Source organism: Panthera tigris, chromosome E1 (genome assembly GCF_018350195.1).
Source record: "Panthera tigris isolate Pti1 chromosome E1, P.tigris_Pti1_mat1.1, whole genome shotgun sequence".
Taxonomy (NCBI): domain Eukaryota; kingdom Metazoa; phylum Chordata; class Mammalia; order Carnivora; family Felidae; genus Panthera; species Panthera tigris.
Window position 1 is genome coordinate 10,690,189 of NC_056673.1, and position 18,328 is coordinate 10,708,516.

At 55.7% G+C, this 18,328-nt stretch overlaps 1 protein-coding gene and 1 non-coding gene across 9 annotated transcripts in view; both read right to left on the bottom strand.

Annotated features, from left to right (window-relative positions):
• Window positions 1-18,328, bottom strand: part of EPN2 (epsin 2) — an 86,248-nt gene that overhangs the window by 3,162 nt on the left and 64,758 nt on the right. For all 8 annotated transcript variants that reach the window (XM_042965493.1, XM_042965489.1, XM_042965491.1 and 5 more), the window contains 4 exons: window positions 17,481-17,655; window positions 4,508-4,681; window positions 3,867-3,953; window positions 1,626-1,841 (listed from right to left, as the gene is read on the bottom strand). In XM_042965493.1, coding sequence (XP_042821427.1) covers window positions 1,626-1,841; window positions 3,867-3,953; window positions 4,508-4,681; window positions 17,481-17,655 — 652 coding nt within the window. The remainder of the gene's footprint in view (window positions 1-1,625; window positions 1,842-3,866; window positions 3,954-4,507; window positions 4,682-17,480; window positions 17,656-18,328) is intronic.
• TRNAR-UCU lies at window positions 6,318-6,402 on the bottom strand. The gene has a single exon. It is a non-coding gene; the product is annotated as a tRNA-Arg (tRNA).

Below are 18,328 nucleotides of genomic sequence, written 5' to 3' on the forward strand. Positions count from 1 at the left end.
GTGTTCCGCGTGCCACGCTCCGTGACCACGGGGGGCCGGGAATGAGGAGGGCAGAGGGGGAGCTGGGAACTGCTGCTGGAGGGTGGCAGTCCCCATGCTGGGCCCTGGGACCCAAGGGCTGGCATGATAAAGGCTCTGAGAAGCCCCGCAGTCAAGAAGTGCATGCAGCCATGTCTTACCCAGCATGTCCAGAATTTATCATACGTCATAAAACCTTTCCCCAGCTTTCAGCAAAAATGTCCGTTGATGTTCTGCCAAAAACGCGAGAGCTGCCAGCACTGAGTCTCCAAAGCAGCCCAGCCCCAGAGCACGAAGGCTGCCTGCTGAGGGCACCCCCACAGGTCACCACCAGGAGACGCTGCCCTGCCCGCTCTCTGCCCCACCCTGGGGAGACACACGCCCTGCTGAGGACACAGCCAGCGTCCCCGCACCAGCCCCTGGTAACCCTGCAGATCAGCCCTGCTGGAGCAGGGCCACCTTAGAGGTAGCAGAAGCCCCCTGAGGAGGGATGGCGGGGCGCCGCCGGGTGAGTGGTGGGGGGAGGGATGGCGGGCCACCGGGGGGAGGGGGGGGGAAGGCCAGCCTGGCTTAGACACTGGGTTCTCATCCTGCACAGGGAGCAAGGAGCAACCACGTCCTTGCCCATCACAGGGTTGGGCAGGACCAGGCCCTCCACACACCCCACTTCTGCCCCAGGGTCCCCACCCTCAACCCTTCTAAGTCCTGGGGTCCCTCTTTTCTGCAGGGTTCTATGAGGGGCCGCGGCCCAGGGCTTCAGATCTGTCTTGCGGTGCGCTTCAGACTGAACGCCCTGAATGTGATAACATCCCGGCCCTTGGGGCTCCCAAGGCCTTGCTGGGAAATCTCGGGGGCGTCGGTCCCCGGAGGGAGAGGGTTATCTGGGCTGGGTGCCGAGAAGGACTGTGATCTCCCACCGGAGAGAGGGCGCTCCGGGCAGGGAAAGCAGAGGGGCTCGGGGCAGCTGAGGGTGTGAGTGCAGGGGCAGAGAAGGCAGGGCCAAGCCGGCCACAGCAGCCCTGGACGCTAAAGCAAGGGCTGGGGGCTTGTCCACACGGAGCCTTTGAGGGTGGAGAGCGGGCCTTTAGAAGGAGCCTGCCGGCAGGGAGGACGCACACAGGGATGGGAAGGTGGGGTTCCGAGCCCTGGAAAGGCAGAATCCAGCCCCTCGCGGGGCTGAAGTGAGGGTCCATGGGTCCCTGGAAAGTGGCCCCCAGAGAGTGGAAAGCTGGGCAGCAAACTCCGGCCCCTCCTCACCCCACCACTGCCCTCGCCCGGCCAGGAGGCGGTGCTTGCCGGAGGGTCTCCCTGGCCAAGGGCACCGCGTCAGGGACAGCTTCCGCTCAGGGGTCTCGGTCTACCTGAGGAGAGGGGCTGTCTTCCAGCCCCCACCCCACCACTGCACACTGGCGTTCACACCCCTGCCCGCTGAAGCCCAGCAATTGCGGCCATGCCTCTGAGCATCTGGCACCACCGTGTGGGACACGGCAGGAAGCGCCCCCCGAGGGATGGAGGAGAGGTCAGGGCCCGAGGCCTGCCCCAAACCCGTTCTCAGGAAGGGCGGACGACCGGTGGGGGGGGGGGGGGGAGCCGGGAGGTGCGCATACCTGGTGCCAGGAACGGGTTGAGGGACTGGGCCGGCGGGGCTGGCCTGGTCACCAGCGAGTCCAGGTTCACCAGGGCCGCGTTGGGGCCCAGGAAGGACTCGGGGGTTTTCCGGGAGCTGCTGGGCTTGCTCGAGGCGGCGGTCAGGGGCTGAGACTCAAAGGGGTCGGGGCTTGTAGTTCCGTTGTTTTGGGACGGTGGAGAGGCCACCGCCTCAGCTGCAAGATAGGGACACACGCGGGCACGGTGAGAGCGGAGGGTGGGGCCCCGAGACGCCAACCCCAGGAGAGTCCCAAGCGAGACACAGGCATTCCGGGGGGCACCCCGCGTGGCCACGCAGAAGACGGGATGTTCGGTGCAGGGCCGTTTCCAACAGACCCGACCGGGGACAGTCGGCCACAGGGGCAGCTCCCAGGACCCCCGGTTCACGTAACCAAACCCAGAGCGCAGGGACAGAAGACGCGATGATGAGGGAAGAGCCGTATCACAACATTACGTGAAGACAAGCAGGTGACAAGACAACGCAGACAGCATGATTACCCCCCCCCAAAATACCGGGGTGCTCCTTCAGGTTGCTGGCTGGGCACGAGCAGCTTACTTTTTGGTGTGTGTTCACTGTCCATTTTCTACAATGAACGTGAATTTCTTGATGGAGAAGAAAGCAAATTATTTTCAAAAATTCAGCCAACAGAGGGTGTACTGAGACAGGCTGGTGGGAACGCAGTGTGCTTGGCCAAGATGCAACGCGGCAATGGGGTTAAGGGTTCTTAAAAATGGTCATACTCTCCACTCGGTAATCCCATTTCTAGGAATCCAGTCTTGGGAAATAATGCGAAATGTGAACAGGGATGTAAGCACCAGGCTGTTCACAGCAGCATTATTTACTTGAGCGAAACCTGGAATCAACCTAAAATGTCCTCCCAAAAGTTACAGATCAAATAAATTACCGCTGAGCAACGCAAGGAGAATATTACACAGCGATGGAATAGTTGCTGAAGTCTTTTTTTTTATGTCCTGAGAAAAATGTTTCCATTTTTCAATCCGTTGTTCTTCTGTAAAGGAGGAGACGGGGGAGGACCCAACTCTATCGGACAGTATGAGCTGAACAAAAAAGACCGTATACACAGAGCCCAGAAAACATACACAGCGGCTGGGGTGGGTGGAAGGATTACAGATGATTTTCATTTCCTTCCACAAACTTTCCCAAATTTTCTGCAGTGGAAATAGCTCTAGAATTGGGGGTACCTATTTTGCAAGTCCACGGAACGATGTCCGCACAAAGAAGCCACACCGCCTTCTCGCTGAGGCACGCGTGGGTGGGCCAGGACAGTTAGGTTGTAAGTTGGCCCGCAGAGGACACGCATGGCATTTTGTTTTTTTAACGCAGCGAAAGAAAGACCCCAAGAAGCAGCACGTTCTAAGTGGCCTCTGGTCCCCTGAGCTGAGAGGGGGCCCGAGGGGTGACCCGGGGCACCAGGCTGCTCGTACCTTAGACCAGGGCCAGCCAGGCCTGTAGCTGTAGCTGGGGGAAGGGGTGGGAGGAAGGGGGTGGGGGTGGGGGGCAAATGGAGAATGGGGAGGGCACGGGGAGAAGCTGAGAGAGGAAAGAGAAAGGAGAGAAGTTGCTCTATGTAGCTGGGAGGCGTGGCCGGAGACGGACAGAGACAGCCTGGCTCTGTCCCTGGCCTCTGGCCTCGGCCCCCTCCCCCTGGTCCGGTCTCTCTGTACCCTACCTGCCCTGATGCCCCGCCAGCCCCGGGGGCACTGGGCCTGGGCCTCTGACAGGCACTGGGTGGGAGCCACAACGGGGGTGACGAAGTCGGGCAGAGACACCGTGTCCAGGCCCAGAGCTCAGGCTGTCTGCCAAAGGGGCAGCTTGGGGAGTGGGGACTCGGGAGGAAAGAAGACAGTCATAGTGGCTCAGGCTGGACAGCGGGGGGGGGGCCCATGCTGGGCTGGGGCTCGTGCAGGCAGCCTCTGGGGTTTGGGGGCGGGGCCGAGGCAGAGAGGTGAATGAGACAGGAAACCCAGGCCCGACACCAGGACGGGGTGAAAGAAAAACCCAACCGCATGACTTTTCACTGCCAATGTGTGAATTCCTGCAATCGGCCACTTACAGCTCCCGAGACCAAAACACAACCAAATGCAGGAAGTCGATAGGTCTTGAAAGCCGATTATTTCTGCAACAACTGGGCTGGTCAAAGGCACAGACGTTATGGAAACGACTACCATCTTTCACATACCTGTTCTTTTTGAAGTTCGGAGGTTGTCAAATTCAGAAAAGTCATCTTTAATTGTACCATTCAAATTACTGAAGAGATCAAAGGCCCCTGGGTGAACATAAGAGGCCGGTGACTGTGGGCACATCAACATGACCCCGCGATTCTGCCGTCCAGTCTACAACCCAGGGGTGTGCTGGGAGCAGGAGGGGAGAGGTCTACCCCATCGCACGGGGCTCAGGGTCACCTGGTGGTCTGGGAGGGGGCCAGGCCGAGGATCCTGGCCTCCCAGGACACGGTGTGGGGGCGCCTGCCTGCGACTGCTCCCGCCTGCCCCAACCCCAGACTGAAGAAGGTACTTGGGAGCTAGGTTTCGAGACTTGGATAGAGCCTGTAGGAAGCTACTGGAAGGAGCGCCCAGAGGGTAGCCTGCCCAGACCCCCTCGGGAAGCTCCCTCTGGACAGAGGCGCGGTGCCCAGAAGACCTGTGAGCTCACCCTTCACGGTGGGCTTGTGGCATCGGGAGACTGGGGACAAAGGCTGCAGGTGATGGGGTAGCAGCAGCAAATGTAGGCAAACCCACAGATCCCACGCCACAGAGCCAGAAGAGGGGAAGGCATGGGGCCCAAAGGGGCCCTCGGAGCCTGGGCAGAGGGAGGTCTCACCAGTGGCCGAAACAGGCTTGGCGGCCGAGGCTGCGGCCCAGGCGTCGGCTGTTTTCCCAGCACTGGGGGCCTGCTGCTGTGGGGCTGCCCAGGGGTCCGAGCCCTTGGAGACGGAGGGTATGCTGGCTCCGGTGGGCACTCCCCACGGGTCGACGGGGGCAGCTGGCTTGGCACCTGTGGAAAGGCAGGGTAGGCTCAGATACATCCTCGGAGAGCACTGGGCGGCTGGGGAGAGAAAGGAGAGGACGCTGGGCCCCATGTCAAGACAGGCAGTCACCCAAAGGGTGCTGTCCCACGCCAGCAAAGCTGGACAGAGCTGAAGGCCAGGGCCGACAGCCATCGGGGGTGCCCACCCCGGGGAGTGCACTGGGCCTGGCCTGCTGGGAAGGGACCAGACAAGAAACCGCGGAGAACCTTTCCAAAGTCCCCGCCATACACGGTCTCGCGAGGAGCCTCCCGAGCTAAGTTCGAGCCCGTCTCCCCGGAGTCCACAGGCTTCCTCCAAGGAACGAGCCTGCCCATCTGCTGCTCCAGCCACAGGCCCTGGCAGCATCCCGTCCCCACTTGCTTTGAGTGGTTTCTGCTTTTGACAGAGGGTGAATAAAACAGAGGTGTATGTGAAAAGGAATCAGAAGCAAATGCCTATGTACCTAGGCAATAAAATGTTTTCAAACCGTCAGTGGCAAATCAACTTAGTGGGTCACAACCGGTTTTCAAAAGAGTAAAAGAGAATGCACCTAATATAAGGGGTCGATCCTGTTGTACCAGTCCTTCACCTCGGTCACACACAGATACGGGGCGTTTCTCACGCGTAAGCACGGACACACAACATGCACCTGTAGCTTCTGATGGAGTCACAACAATGTTTAAAAGCCACAGCTTGGCTGTCAGCCTGGGTGGCCCAATCGGTTAAGTGTCTGGCATCATCAGCTCAGGTCATGATCTCGGGGTCTGTGAGTTCGAGCCCCGCATTAGGCTCTGTGCTGACAGCTCGGAGCCTAGAGTCAGCTTCAGATCCTGTCTCTGTCTCTGTCTCTGCCCCTCCCCCGCTTGTGCTCTGTCTCTCCCTCAAAAACAAACATGCGAAAAAGTAAAAACAAACTAAAAGCCACTGCTGCCTTTCAGGGAGAAGTGCCCCCCGCAATGGTGGCCCCACCCCAATCCTCATCAATTTCGTGTTAGCCCTTCCTTCGACTTCCCCTCTACCCATAGAGGCAGCCTTACACAACCTATCGATCAGCTGTGCCTTTCTTACCTATATATAAATGTACACATCCTGTACGGCCTGCTCTATTCACGCACGCCACATTTTATTTGGGAGATTTCACCTGCGTTGACGTGCAGTGGAAACGTGTTCCTTTTTACGGTTGTATAATATTCCGCTCCGTGGCGGGGCGGGGGGTGCCCACATGTGATTGGTCCGCTGAAGGCACTGGCTAGGTTTTGCTTTGGTTCTCATCCCCAAGTGCGCTCATACGTGTGAGGCCCTCGGTCGAAGCTCCTTCCCCTTCACCGAGTGATGCCCGTGTGGCCTCCACAGTCATGCCTTATGCTGTGTGGGTGCAAGTCCTGGTGCTCTGGGAACTGCCCCATAATCTCATTAATGTTCCCTGCATTAATGTTCATAATGTTCCATTAATGTTACCTCCCAATTTGTGGCTTTTCTTTTCACTCTCCTTAAGGTATCTTTTTTTTTTTTTAAATGTTTATTTTTGACAGAGAGAGAGGCAGAGAATGAGCAGGGGAGGGGCAGAGAGAGAGGGAGACACAGAATCTGAAGCAGGCTCCAGGCTCCGAGCTGTCAGCACAGAGCCTGACGTGGGGCTCGAACTCACGGACCGCGAGATCGTGTCCTGAGCAGAAGTCAGACACTCAACCGACTGAGCCACCCAGGCGCCCCCTTAAGGTATCTTTTGATGAACAGAGATGTTCTGAAGTTTAATGGGGAGAAACCTATCGGTATTTTCTTTTGTAATTTGTGCTTTTTGTGATGACTAGGAAAGCCTTCCCTACACCTCAAAGGTCTTTTTTTTCTATGTACACATTTCCTTTTTATTCTGTGTGCACATCTCTTGCAAGTGACGATGGCCTAATTCTTCCCAGCCTTCATCCTTTTTCTTTCCTTTTACCGCCTCACTGTGCTGGTTGGGACCATCAGCGTCAACATAAAGCACGAGTGTGGGCAGCCAGTGTCCCTGTCTTGCTCTTACGGGATCGATTTTCAACGTTTTACATTAAATGGTATCACTTACCATTTATAGGTTTCTTTCCTTCTAGAAGCCCTTAATCAGGCTCTGGAAGCTCCTCATTATTCCAAGTTTGCTAAGACTTTCACAGTGAATGGCTGATGAATTTTATCAGTTTTAAAATTAAGATGATAGCATGATTTTCCCCTTCTCGTCTGTGACTTGGTACACGTATGTATACGTTTTCTAAGGACGGGGTCCTTGCAAACTTTCTCCTGATGTACTCTATCATTTTTTATATTTTTCATGTTGGTTTAGCAACTATCTGCTTTTTGCATCTGTATTCCTGAGCGGGAGTGGCCTGACAGGTCTGTTCTCACACTGTATGTCCTGTCTGCTTTTGATGCTAAGGTTATGCTAGTCTCATAAAATAGCAGGGTACTCCCTATTTTCCTACCCTCTGAAGGAGTTTGTATAAAGGTGGAATTGTTTCCAGAGTGGTGTTACAATCTGCCAGGAAAGCCCTCCGGGTGGATTGTAGGGTGGGGAGGATTTTTAAGTCCTGACTCGATGCCTTTAATGATGATATAGCACTACCCCTATTTACAGATTTCCTACTGATCTCCGGTCAGCTCTGCTAAGTTTTCCTTCTAAATTTATCCACTTTAAGTTTTCAGATTGAAAGCACAGAGCTGATCAAACAGCCTCTGACTCCGTGTGAAACCTTGGCAGTGTGGGCAGTTATGTCCCCCTGTTTCATTCCTAATAACGCCTGCGTCTTTCCTCCTTATTTAAAAAAAAAATTTTTTTAAGTTTATTTCTTTAGAGAGAGTGAGCTTGAGCAAGGGAGGGTCTCAGAGAGAGAGAGAGAGAGAGAGAGAGAGAGAGAGAGAGAGAGAGAGAATGGGAATCCCAAGCAGGTGCGCATTGTCAGCATAGAGTCCAGTGTGGGGTTTGAACCCACAAACCACAGATCATGACCTAAGCCGAAATCAAGAGTCAGACGCTTAACTGACTGAGCCACCCAGGCGCCCCTCCTCCTTATTTTTTAAAATTATTCTTGCCAGAGATCTGTTTTATTTGTTGCTCTTTTCGGTCAGCGATGACTGTCCCGTGTGTTTGTTTTCTAATGCACTCATTTCTGTTCTTATCCTTACTTCATTTCTTCCACTTTCGGTGTCACATTATTCTGTAAACAGTGAAAGCTACCAGTTCCCCCCTCACTATTGCTTTAGTGGCCCCACAAATTCTGGGATAAAAATATTTACCTTACTAGTTGGTTTTAAGTGTTTTGATTCTCATTAGAATTTCTTCTTTGACTCAAGAATTCAGAGGAGTTTTTCAAATGTCAAGCATATGGAGTTTCTCTAGTCTTCCTTTTGTTGCTGAGGATGTTGTAGTCAGAATGTGTGTTCTAGGTGATCCCGGTTTCCAGAAATGTGCTGAGGCAGGCCTTTTTTTTTTTTTTTTTGCCTAGCACAGGATCAAGTCTTTGCTAAGTATTCTGAAGGGGACTGAAAATAATGCGTGTGCTCCTGTCACTGAGAACAACAAATCCGCAGGCTTATGAACTGTGCCGCTCAAATCCTGTTACATTTTTACTACTTTTTGTGAAATGATATGAAATATACATATTGGTCTCTGCACCCTCGGCTCCTGGTCCCGAATTCCTGAAACCCTTGGGATCTCTTAAGTGACCACAGCACTGGGAGAATCTCTTGCTCAGCTGAGGCGACTCTGGCCGGGTTCCTTGGAGGGCTCCTGGCTGGAGCCAAAATAACCAGAAAGACCAAGTCACAATGGGAAGCTGGGACATTTCTGCGGCCTGCAAATGTCACTATTTCACCTTTGCTCCTGAGGAATACCTTCAATGAATCCAGAATTCCGGAGGGTAACAGATGTTTCGCTGGTGTCTCAAAATGTATTTTACCATCATTCTGGCAAGAAAGAGGTTTCCCTAGGAAGGGAATTCAAGGTTGATGGTGTTTCTTCCAGCGCACCTAAGACCTTATTCCACTGCTTGCCAGCAATGGCCATCCTCGTTGAGAAGTCAGCCGTCCGCTTGACTGCCGTCTCTTTTCAGTGGTGCAAATGCTCCCTTGGGTTTATTTAAGACGTTCTCTTCCTTAGGGGCGCCTGGGCGGCTCAGTCAGTTGAATGTCCGACTCTCGATTTCGGCTCAGGTCATGAGCTCACGGTTCGGGGGTTCAAGCCCCGTGTTGGACTCCATACTGAGTGGGGAGCCTGCTTGGGATTCTCTCTCCCCCACTCTCTGCCTCCACCACCGGCGTTCTCTCTCTCTCTCTCTCTCTCTCAAAAATAAAATAATGAAACATTAAAATAAAAACTAAAAGATGTTCCCTTCCTGTGGTGTTCTCCAGTCTCCTGCCAATGTGCCCAGGTGGGGATTTCTTTTACTTTATCCTGCTTACGATTCACTAGGCTTCCTGGATCTGAGAAGTAGCACCTTGCCACAAACTTAAAAACCATCAATCATTATCTTTTCAAGCATAAACTCTTCTGGAACTCCAAAGAGATGTGTGTTAGATGTCCTCATTCTGCCTGTGCTTCCCCAGCCACACTGACCTCCCCAGCACCCCCAGACACACAATAGGGCACGTAAACCGCCTGCTGCCTCTGGGCCTTCGAGTCCCTCCGCCTCTCCCCTCCCCGCTTGCCCTCACTAACTCCTCTGGAATCACTCAGCTTTCCTTTAGAGCACCTATCGTTTAGCACCATAACTACTCCTTTGCCTAAGAGTCTCCCTGGGCTGTGACCCCCGTCACGCTCCTCCCCGCTGCAGGTGTGCGGGTGGCTCCTGCGACAATCTGGCAGAGCTCTGAGGTTCAGAGAGGGCAGCAGGAAGGGTGGTGACTGCCAGTGTCAGAGAAGACCAGGGAATGTCCCCCAGGCCTCCAGAGGACTCGCCTCTGGAGCCCAGAGGACTTGCCTCCCTGGGCCCCATTCCCAGGCCCCTCTTAACAGCCCCAGCAGCAGCGTGCATGGCTGGGCACGGGCCAAGGCAGACGGACCTGCAAGGTTCACTCCCACCACCACTTGGACACCCGAGCCTGTCAACTCCTGTGTGGACCTGGGACCTCTCCTGCTGCTTCCCCCAAACCCACACCCTCCAGAGGCCTCCAGAAACACCCACCTGCCTCCAGAAGCTGCTCTGACCTTTCCTTCCAGGTCTTCCCAGAAGCACACACAGAGCCACCTCCCTGTGACTGTGACAGCTCTCCCCAGGCCCACTTCTGCCAAACGAGGTGACGAGGCGCTTAGCAGGACACTGGTCCTGGCTGGGATCACAGTGGGGATGGGTCCTTGCTCTGTCCCCAACACAGCACCTCACGGGGCCTTGGTTCTCCACCTTGACTAGAGGGGGCCATGTGGTAGAAAGTGTCAGGGAGAGACTGACAGACTGCTCCGGCTCCCTGTGAGCAAGGGAATCTTTTTTTTTTTTTTTTTTAATTTTTTTAATGTTTATTTATTTTTGAGAGACAGAGCACAAGTGGGGAGGGACAGAGAGAGAGGGAGACACAGAATCCGAAGCAGGCTCCAGGCTCTGAGCTGTCGGCACAGAGCCCGATGTGGGGCTCGAACTCACAAACCGTGAGATCACGACCTGAGTCGAAGTCGGACACTTAATGGACTGAGCCACCCAGGAGCCCCAGAGCACGGGAATCTTGACACCCTTTCTTCAGCCTCCCCTTGCTCACCAGCAACCACGAGAACTGAACGAGCTCGTCAGGAGACCGGTCTACACCCCCCAGCTCACCTGCGCCAGGAGGACACGGACCGGGAGGCTCACGCTCCTGCCCCTGCAGACCTGACCACCTCGGGCACTGTGTGTGAGAGCTGCTGCCCGTTCCAGCCGCTCGCCTCCATCAGGAGACCCCTGGCCACTTTCCAGCACTCCTGCCCTGTTTCCCTGAAGGATACCCTGACTTCCTTGGGAGAATTACCCACCCCCCCCATCCCCGCTTACTCCCAGTCCCAGTCCGAGGCGGATTGACCTTGCTGTGGCAACCGGGGAGGGTTTCCACCAGCTGACGTGAACCTGCAAAGTACCCCGGTCCCAAGCCCCCCACTCCCAAACCCCTGGATGGCAGAGGAGCTACAGAGAAATCCTCCCTATCCCCTGGGCTGTGGACTGAGAACATGAGGTAGCCCCCAAGGCGGCAGGACCCGGGGCTTCTGAGGCCGGAGGCCAGAGGGGAAGGGCCCACAGGCTCGGGCTGCGCAAAGAAGTCCGGGTCTTGGTGATAATGTCTGAGCCACGGTGTCCAGCTGGTGTGAAGACAGAGCCACCCGTCTCTACCGGAGCTGTCTGCAAGGTCATCTCCCGCCGCTGTGTGTCTGGAGGGGTGGGAGGTGCTTGCTGAGAAGGCCCGACCCCTACCCTGCAGCCTCCACAACACCTCATCCCTCAGCCACCCACTCTAAGCCCAGCCCCTCACCCCTCACAAGGAACTCACCCCTGCGCTAGCTCACGTGACAATGCGCCTCCCCAGCTGGAGCGCGTGTTCCACGGAACAGCGGCCGGGTCTACCTGGCCCACGCCGCTCCTGCCCCGCGCTCAGAACTGAGCCTCACGCGCAAAAGATGCTCGACAACTAATTGGGGGCTGGAGGGAAGCGGCGAAGGATCAAGGGAGCTATAGAACCCCGGGGCCGGAAGGGACTTTGCAGTTTCCACACTAACTCCCTCCGGTGAGGCATCTTTGAACACTGGAGTTCAGTGACCACTTCTGGACAATTCGGGGTGTTAGAAACACACACAGATAAGAGCTGCCCCTAAGCTCTGACGCGCTGCGCAGAGTTTTCAAACGCCTTAGATTTGGCAAGACTTCACTGGCCGTGCGGCTCAGGGGCCACCAGAGAAGTGGTTTTCAGGTGTTGTTGTCCTTAGGAACCTCGAGGGATGTGAGTAAAACACTAACACTGCCTCTTCCCTTCACACGCACAGACTCTTGGGAGCGCCTGGGCGTCTGGATTCTTAGAAGCTTAGAAGTGACTAGAATAGGCAGCCAGGATGTGTGAGAGCCACCGAGCTCCTGGAGCACTCAGGTGCCTGGCCAAGCCTTCTCGGAAGCAGAGGCCCACCATCTGAGCGCCAGCCAGACACACAGCCTGAATGGACAAACGCCGGGCGGGGACGAGCCTCGCCTCCCACACACAGGCGCTCCTTGGAGTCACCTCGCTCTGAGCACATTTGGTCAGCATTCACCAGGCCCGGGTCCAGGTCCCGCCTCTGAGAAGAAACAAGAACACACCTACTGCAACCAGCATGGCTGGCACGGGCAGTCGGTGACCACGGGATCGGGGCAGGCAGTGCTGTGGACAGGTGACATCTTTCCACGCAGCATATGTGAGCCGCGTATCCAAGAATACACAGGAGTTTGCGAGGCGGACAACTGGACACGATGTAAAAAGGAAGGATCAGGCATTCACGGGAACCCAGGCGGCCCCCACAAAGAGACAATTCTTGGGGTGCTCCGCCACCCCTCCAGCCCTGGGCCCCGGGCCTTCCCCTCCTGGCCTCACACGGGCAAGCCCCTCGGCAACTGCACACCTGCCACACAGGTGCAAAATCAGGCTTTGCTCCTCCATCCAGACCCTAGCTCGGGCAACGAGGGTCGAAACACCAGTTTTCCCTCAAACTGATAAACGGGCAACGGTAAGAGTGAAAACAAAGTGCTTCACTGTCTCCGGAGGAGCTCCTTTTGCACGAACACGGTAACGTGAGGCTATATACACCGCGCGCATTCCAATGCCCTCTCCGTGAGCTGGCACCACGCTGAGCCCCGTCATCCTGGGCTCACAGGCAAGGCTTCCCACACGGGGCCCCCCCCGCTGCTGTGCAACTCTACCCTAACGTTGTTCGAGAGCCTCTTATGACCCCCAGTTATTTCCCACGTGCCCTGCGTCCCCTTTAGAATACGCTGAAACAGCACGGCCAAGAACTTTAAAACCCAGCACGCACGATGCTGAAAATCCACAAGCTCCGGTCCAGAAAGAGCTCCCTGCCCCCGCACCGCCGTGCACGCAGACAAAGAACGGTCACAGCCTAGAGAGCTTTGGGCGTGGGATGAAAGACGCCCTCGGTTCAATCCCTGGCCAGTCATCCAGATGACCACGGATGAGCCGCTTAGCCATGGCGGGCTCCTGGCTTTCCAGTCTGCGAGTGGTGCTTGGGGACCTATGTGTGTACCAGGCACCGTGCTGACTTTTGGAGTCACAGGAGGCTACACGCGGTGGCACCTCGCTTTCCTCAGACCTACCTGGGGGACAGAAAACGTGCCCTCTGCTTTCCCATGGGTGCCGACAGCCCACATAAGCTAGCCTGGCGGGGCAGACCCCCCCTTTACGCCCGCTGACAGCGCGGCCCCTGGGGACCGGCGCTCCGTCTTCCTCCTCCATGAATGGACAGTGGATTCGCTGCAAGGCTCCTCTGTGCTCTGTCCTCCGTGTAGTCGACGGGGCCCGGGCCACACCACAAACCCAATAAATAAATGCTTGTTGAAAGCGCGAGTGAATGAGAGCAAAGGAGGATGGAACTCGGGGCAGAAAGATCAAGCGGCTTCCGCCTCCCGCTCTGTGGGCCCATTCATAGGGAGCAAGTGTCCCTGGGCCCCTCCCCCGCCGGCCTGGCTCATCCGAGGCCTCGCATAGGAATATTCATGTGCGGGGGGGCGGGGTGGGGGGCAGTCACATTGTGGGGGTCACAGAACTGAGTGGCGGGGATCGTCAGGAAACCAGCAGCACCACCTGCTGCCACTGGGGCGGAAGACAGCCTCTGTCCTGGCCCGGGCAGTGAGCGGGCCTGAGCCAGCCAAGGCCTTCTGAATCACCAGGCTGTCTGCCCCTCTCATCCCAGGTGGCTGCTTTGTGTGTCTGGAACAGAGGAGGAAGTGCCCCGCTGACCCGGCGGGCTCCGACCGCCCTCCTCTCAGCCCTCAGCATTTCCTCCCAAGGCCGCTTGGCCAAGCCGCCCCCAGTGCTGCTTGGAGAGAACCGGGAATGGCAGGGCTTTGCTACGAAACAGTGTTCCTTTCATCCGGGGGCGGGGGCGACTACCAGCGCTTGGGTAGGAACTCTCTACATCTTTCAAATTTATGAATGTGTTTCCGGGCAATGGGGTGGCCCAGAAAACACACACTAGCGGATTCTGCCTGAGGCTAATCGGCAAGTCTGACACCGTGTCTTGCTCTGGAGCGGCTCTCGGAAGAGGGAAGCAGAGAGGGGCTGTATCCATGCTCCAGTGCATGGAGGAGCTGGTGTGAGGCCATCTCCTGCAGGGCTGTTGGAAGCAGAGCTTCAGAGCTGCACAACCCACCTCCGGGGACAGCCGGGGGCTGTGTCACGGTGCCACAGCCCTGCACTGTCCCACGGGAGCCGTGCAGTGCAGAGTTTCTGATGTCTGGAAATACCACACAGTGCAGATGGAAATACCTATATACATGTGTAAGGCCGGATATACAATATGGCCTCACCTATGTAAAAACATAAGAGCCAGAAAAAAACAGGAAGCAGATAAGCTAACATTCTAACACTGGTTATCTCCACGCTACGGTCTGAGGTGACTTTTCCGGGACACGCACGGCCACAGAAGGCTTCTGCAGCAGCCCAAGATGGCATATGGCGATTCCAGGAAAGGATTAGGTGCCACATGCACTGAACCTGCCCCTAACTTGCCGTGTGACACCAGAGGAAGGAGGAGCCTCTCTGGGCTTTGAAGTCCCCTTTTCTCCCCAAGTCACTGGTTAAAATGCCAAGTGCGTCAGAACCAAGGACAGGGCCCTGGGTTGGGCAAGGGGCAAGAAAATGGCCGACTAGCAGTCCGCAGACCACACTGGCCACCAGCAGATATATCTGATCAGCCCCAAATCATGTTCTCACTTTAAAATTCCTTGTCGGGGCGCCTGGGTGGCTCGGTCGGTTAAGCATCCGACTTCGGCTCAGGTCATGATCTCGCGGTCCGTGAGTTCGAGCCCCGCGTCGGGCTCTGTGCCGACAGCTCGGAGCCTGGAGCCTGTTTCAGATTCTGTGTCTCCCTCTCTCTCTGCTCCTCCCCCGTTCATGCTCTGTCTCTCTCTGTCTCAAAAATAAATAAATGTTAAAAAAAAAAAATTTAAATTCCTTGTCAACATTTAAAAATTAACAGATTTCAGGGCGACTGGGTGGCTCAGTCGGTTCGGCGTCCAACTTCGGCTCAGGTTGTGATCTCGTGGTTTTTGGGTTTGAGCCCCGCATTGGGCTTGCTGCCAGCAGTATGGAACCTGCTTCAGACCTTCTGTCCCCCTCTGCCCGTCCCCCGCTTGCGTGCTCTCTCAGAAATGAGCAAAAATGAACAGATTTCAAAAATTTAGGTTTCCATCTTCTCTTTAAAAAAACTGGATTCTAGTAGCCAAAAAAGTGGAAACAACCCAAGTGTCCATCGAGTGCTAAGTGATTAAACAAAATGCGGTGGAACTATAAATGGAATGTTCTTCAGCCGTTATAAGGAACGGAGTGAGGACACGTGCCACTACTACAGCGATGAACTCTGAAAACATCACGCCGAGTGACACGAAGCAGTCACAAAGGCCACACGCTGTTTGATTCCATTACACGTAAGAAATATCCAGAACGGGAAGATCCAGAGACAGAACGCAGTAGACTGGTGGTTGCCAGGGGCTGGAGGGAGGGGTCACGGAGGGTGACTGCTTAATGGGAATGGGGTCACTTTCTGGGGTGATGGGAATGTCCTGGGATTAGTAGTGATGGTGGCACCACACCGTGAATGGCTAACAACTGCTGAAGTGCCCACTTTAAAACACCCTATGAGGTCAAGTCCCTGGCTCGATCAAGACACCCAGCTCCAGGGCACAGGGCTATCCCCCAGCCAAAGGAAGGGAGGGGCAAACTCGTTCATTGAAAATTCATAAATTCTGTGTCTCCTGACCTGGTGACACATACCCCTAGTAAGTCAAAGAGCAAAAAAAAAAAAAAAAAAAAGTAGACAGAAGTAGTCTCCCTCCCAACCCCCAAGCCCCACCCCCACCACTCCCCATCAGCCACAGACTCAGCAGAATTCAATCTTGTTAAACGCACCCGGCTCCTAGCGTGCCGGTTTTCCTTTCTGGGCACTAGAAAACGTCCTGTCTGTTTAATGATCCATTACGCAACTCCAAAAGGGATTGATAGTGTTTCCTGAAGAACATCCTACCCATAACTCAAGGTGGCCACCACGTTACAGAGGAACTATTTCTCAAATTTAAAAAATAAAGTCAAAGCCACTGTCTGGAAGGGGCCCAAGTGGGCATTTCCAGGAGAGCTGCCTTCGCCATCCCTGTGTATTCTCAGTAACACTTTAGCCCACAAGCTCCCCGGGGGCGCAGCGCGCAGGCCATGGGCCGTGAGAACTGCCAAGCTCCTGGCAACCGTGGTCCTGGCTTTCGGTGACCGAGATCCTGTAGGCCATTTGGCCTGCAGTTTGCCCCAAGGCCCAGAGGGCTCCTGCCAAAGGAAATGTGGGGACCTGCCCGGGTCCCTGAGGCCAACGGCGTTGCCAAAGGACATCTGGGGCTGATACTGCCTTCTGGACAAGGCTGCCAGGCCCTGAGGGCCCCGACCCCATGCCCTTGCTCCCCGCTGCCTGTAACCTGCACCCACTACACCACTGCACGCTCTGGGCCTCTCAGAAGCCACGCCTTCTGCTAGGCACACCCTTGCCTCTTCACAGCCTGGCCACCTCCTGTGTTTCCCTGAAGGTTCCTCCGAGATACCTGTCTCATGCCTGCCCGACTCCTGAGCTAAGCCCTGTCCCAGGATGCTCTTAAAGACCCACCGCCAAGGCCCAGCCCACCATCTAGTGTACCTCTGCCATGCTGGAACCCTCATCTTGCCCCCACCTGCTCAGGACCTTGAAGGCAAGACCACTACCTGTTTGCATCTGGGTCCCTGAGTAGCAGGAAAGAGCCTGGCGTTCGGTACACTTCGGCAAACGTCCAGGGAACCGAGCCGAACACAAAAGATGGTTCCAGCTGGGGGAAACAGAGACCCCAAAGAGACACACGCAAGTTGCCACAAAACCTACCGCCGGAAGTTCCCAGACAGATCAGCCATGGTCGGCAGGGCTCAGAGCACCGGGTGGGGGGAACCTCCCAGAGCAGCAGGCTGGGTTGGAAGCCATTACAAAGGCTTCAGGCCAGGCCCTGTGTCCAGCCATCAGGAAACCCACAGGCCCAAGATTTCTCCCCAGATTAAAGCATCTGCGCCACACTCGTGTTTCAAATCTCCTATCACAGACTCTCCGACATTTGGCATTAAAAAGAACTTTAAAATATTCACTTAGCCTAGTAAACTGACTATTGCTTTATGTAACAGGTAGGAAGAATTACAGCAAACACATCCTCTTTTCATTAGCAACCACAGCAAGCACATCATAATTTCCAGTTATGTATTAGTTTCTTAACCTGGGGTGCTGGGTGCAATTCTGAGGCTCAGAGAGTTGACACACGTCCCAGAAAGGGGACCAGCCATTTCTACTGCGTGTGGGAAGCAGAGGAAGTCAGCTTTCCCTCTACCAAAGCAGAAAACCATTCAAAACAGAAAGCCCTGTGTTGCAGTCCTCGGGAGGACTTTACTGGACATTACGGTTGAGGACTGGAGAAGCCCCAACCCGCCACCAAAGGCCTGCCTCACTCCCACCTCCAGAAGGGGGGAGAGAGCAAGAGGCTGTGCCCTATTGCCCTTCACACATCCAACAGGAAGGCACGGGAGACGAAGGGGGCAGGTATTTACCGAACGATGGCCAGGGGTCTGAAGAGCTGGCTGGGGCTGCCGGCCCGCCCCAGGGGTTCGTCTGGTTGGCTGAGGCTGACCGGCCCCAAGGCTCTGCTTTCTGGGCAGCAGGGCCCGAGCTGGGGAGGGCGTCCATTAAATCCAACAGAGTGGTCTGCTGTGGGTGGGAGCCATGCTTTGAGACAAAGAGAAGGGGACAGGTTTTACTTGGCTACAGTCACAGCAAATATCCACGTGTTAACCATAAATACTGTCTGCCTCCTAGGAAGAGAAGCCCTCTGGGAGGTGCCAAGAGGAAACTGAGCTGCCCACCCCGCCCACCTCCTCACAAAACCAAGTCTCAGTGCGGCCCAGGCTCCACCCACACCAAGCTATATACTTTGTGCCCAATGCCCCGCCCACCTTCAAAGGCCCTCAGGGCTTTCCAGAAGGACTCGAGCTTTTGCCCAGACTGCAGCCTCCCTCCCGAACGCTGTCCCCACCACCAACCCACCGTGCTGCCCCCAGCTGCCAGCCATCATCCAGGGCCCTCCTTCCTGGGGGGCGGCCCCGCCCACCCGCTCGCATGCCCCCCGCCCCAGCTACTGCCAGGGACCCCGTGGTGCTGTACCACAGGAGATCACTGGAACCGCTGGCCCTGTGTCTTCTGACTGGATGAGCCTGACGGGAGCAGACCCGCGTCCTAGTCACCTTAAGCTCCTAGCAGGCAGCCTGGCACAGAGTAAGGCTGATGACGGCAGTGGAGACCGGCACTAGTGAGGGCTTACCCTGTGCCAGGAATTTGTTCCAAAGCACTTGACGCTTGGCTTATGTAAGGGCCGCCAAGACCGCCTGGCTATTATCGTGCT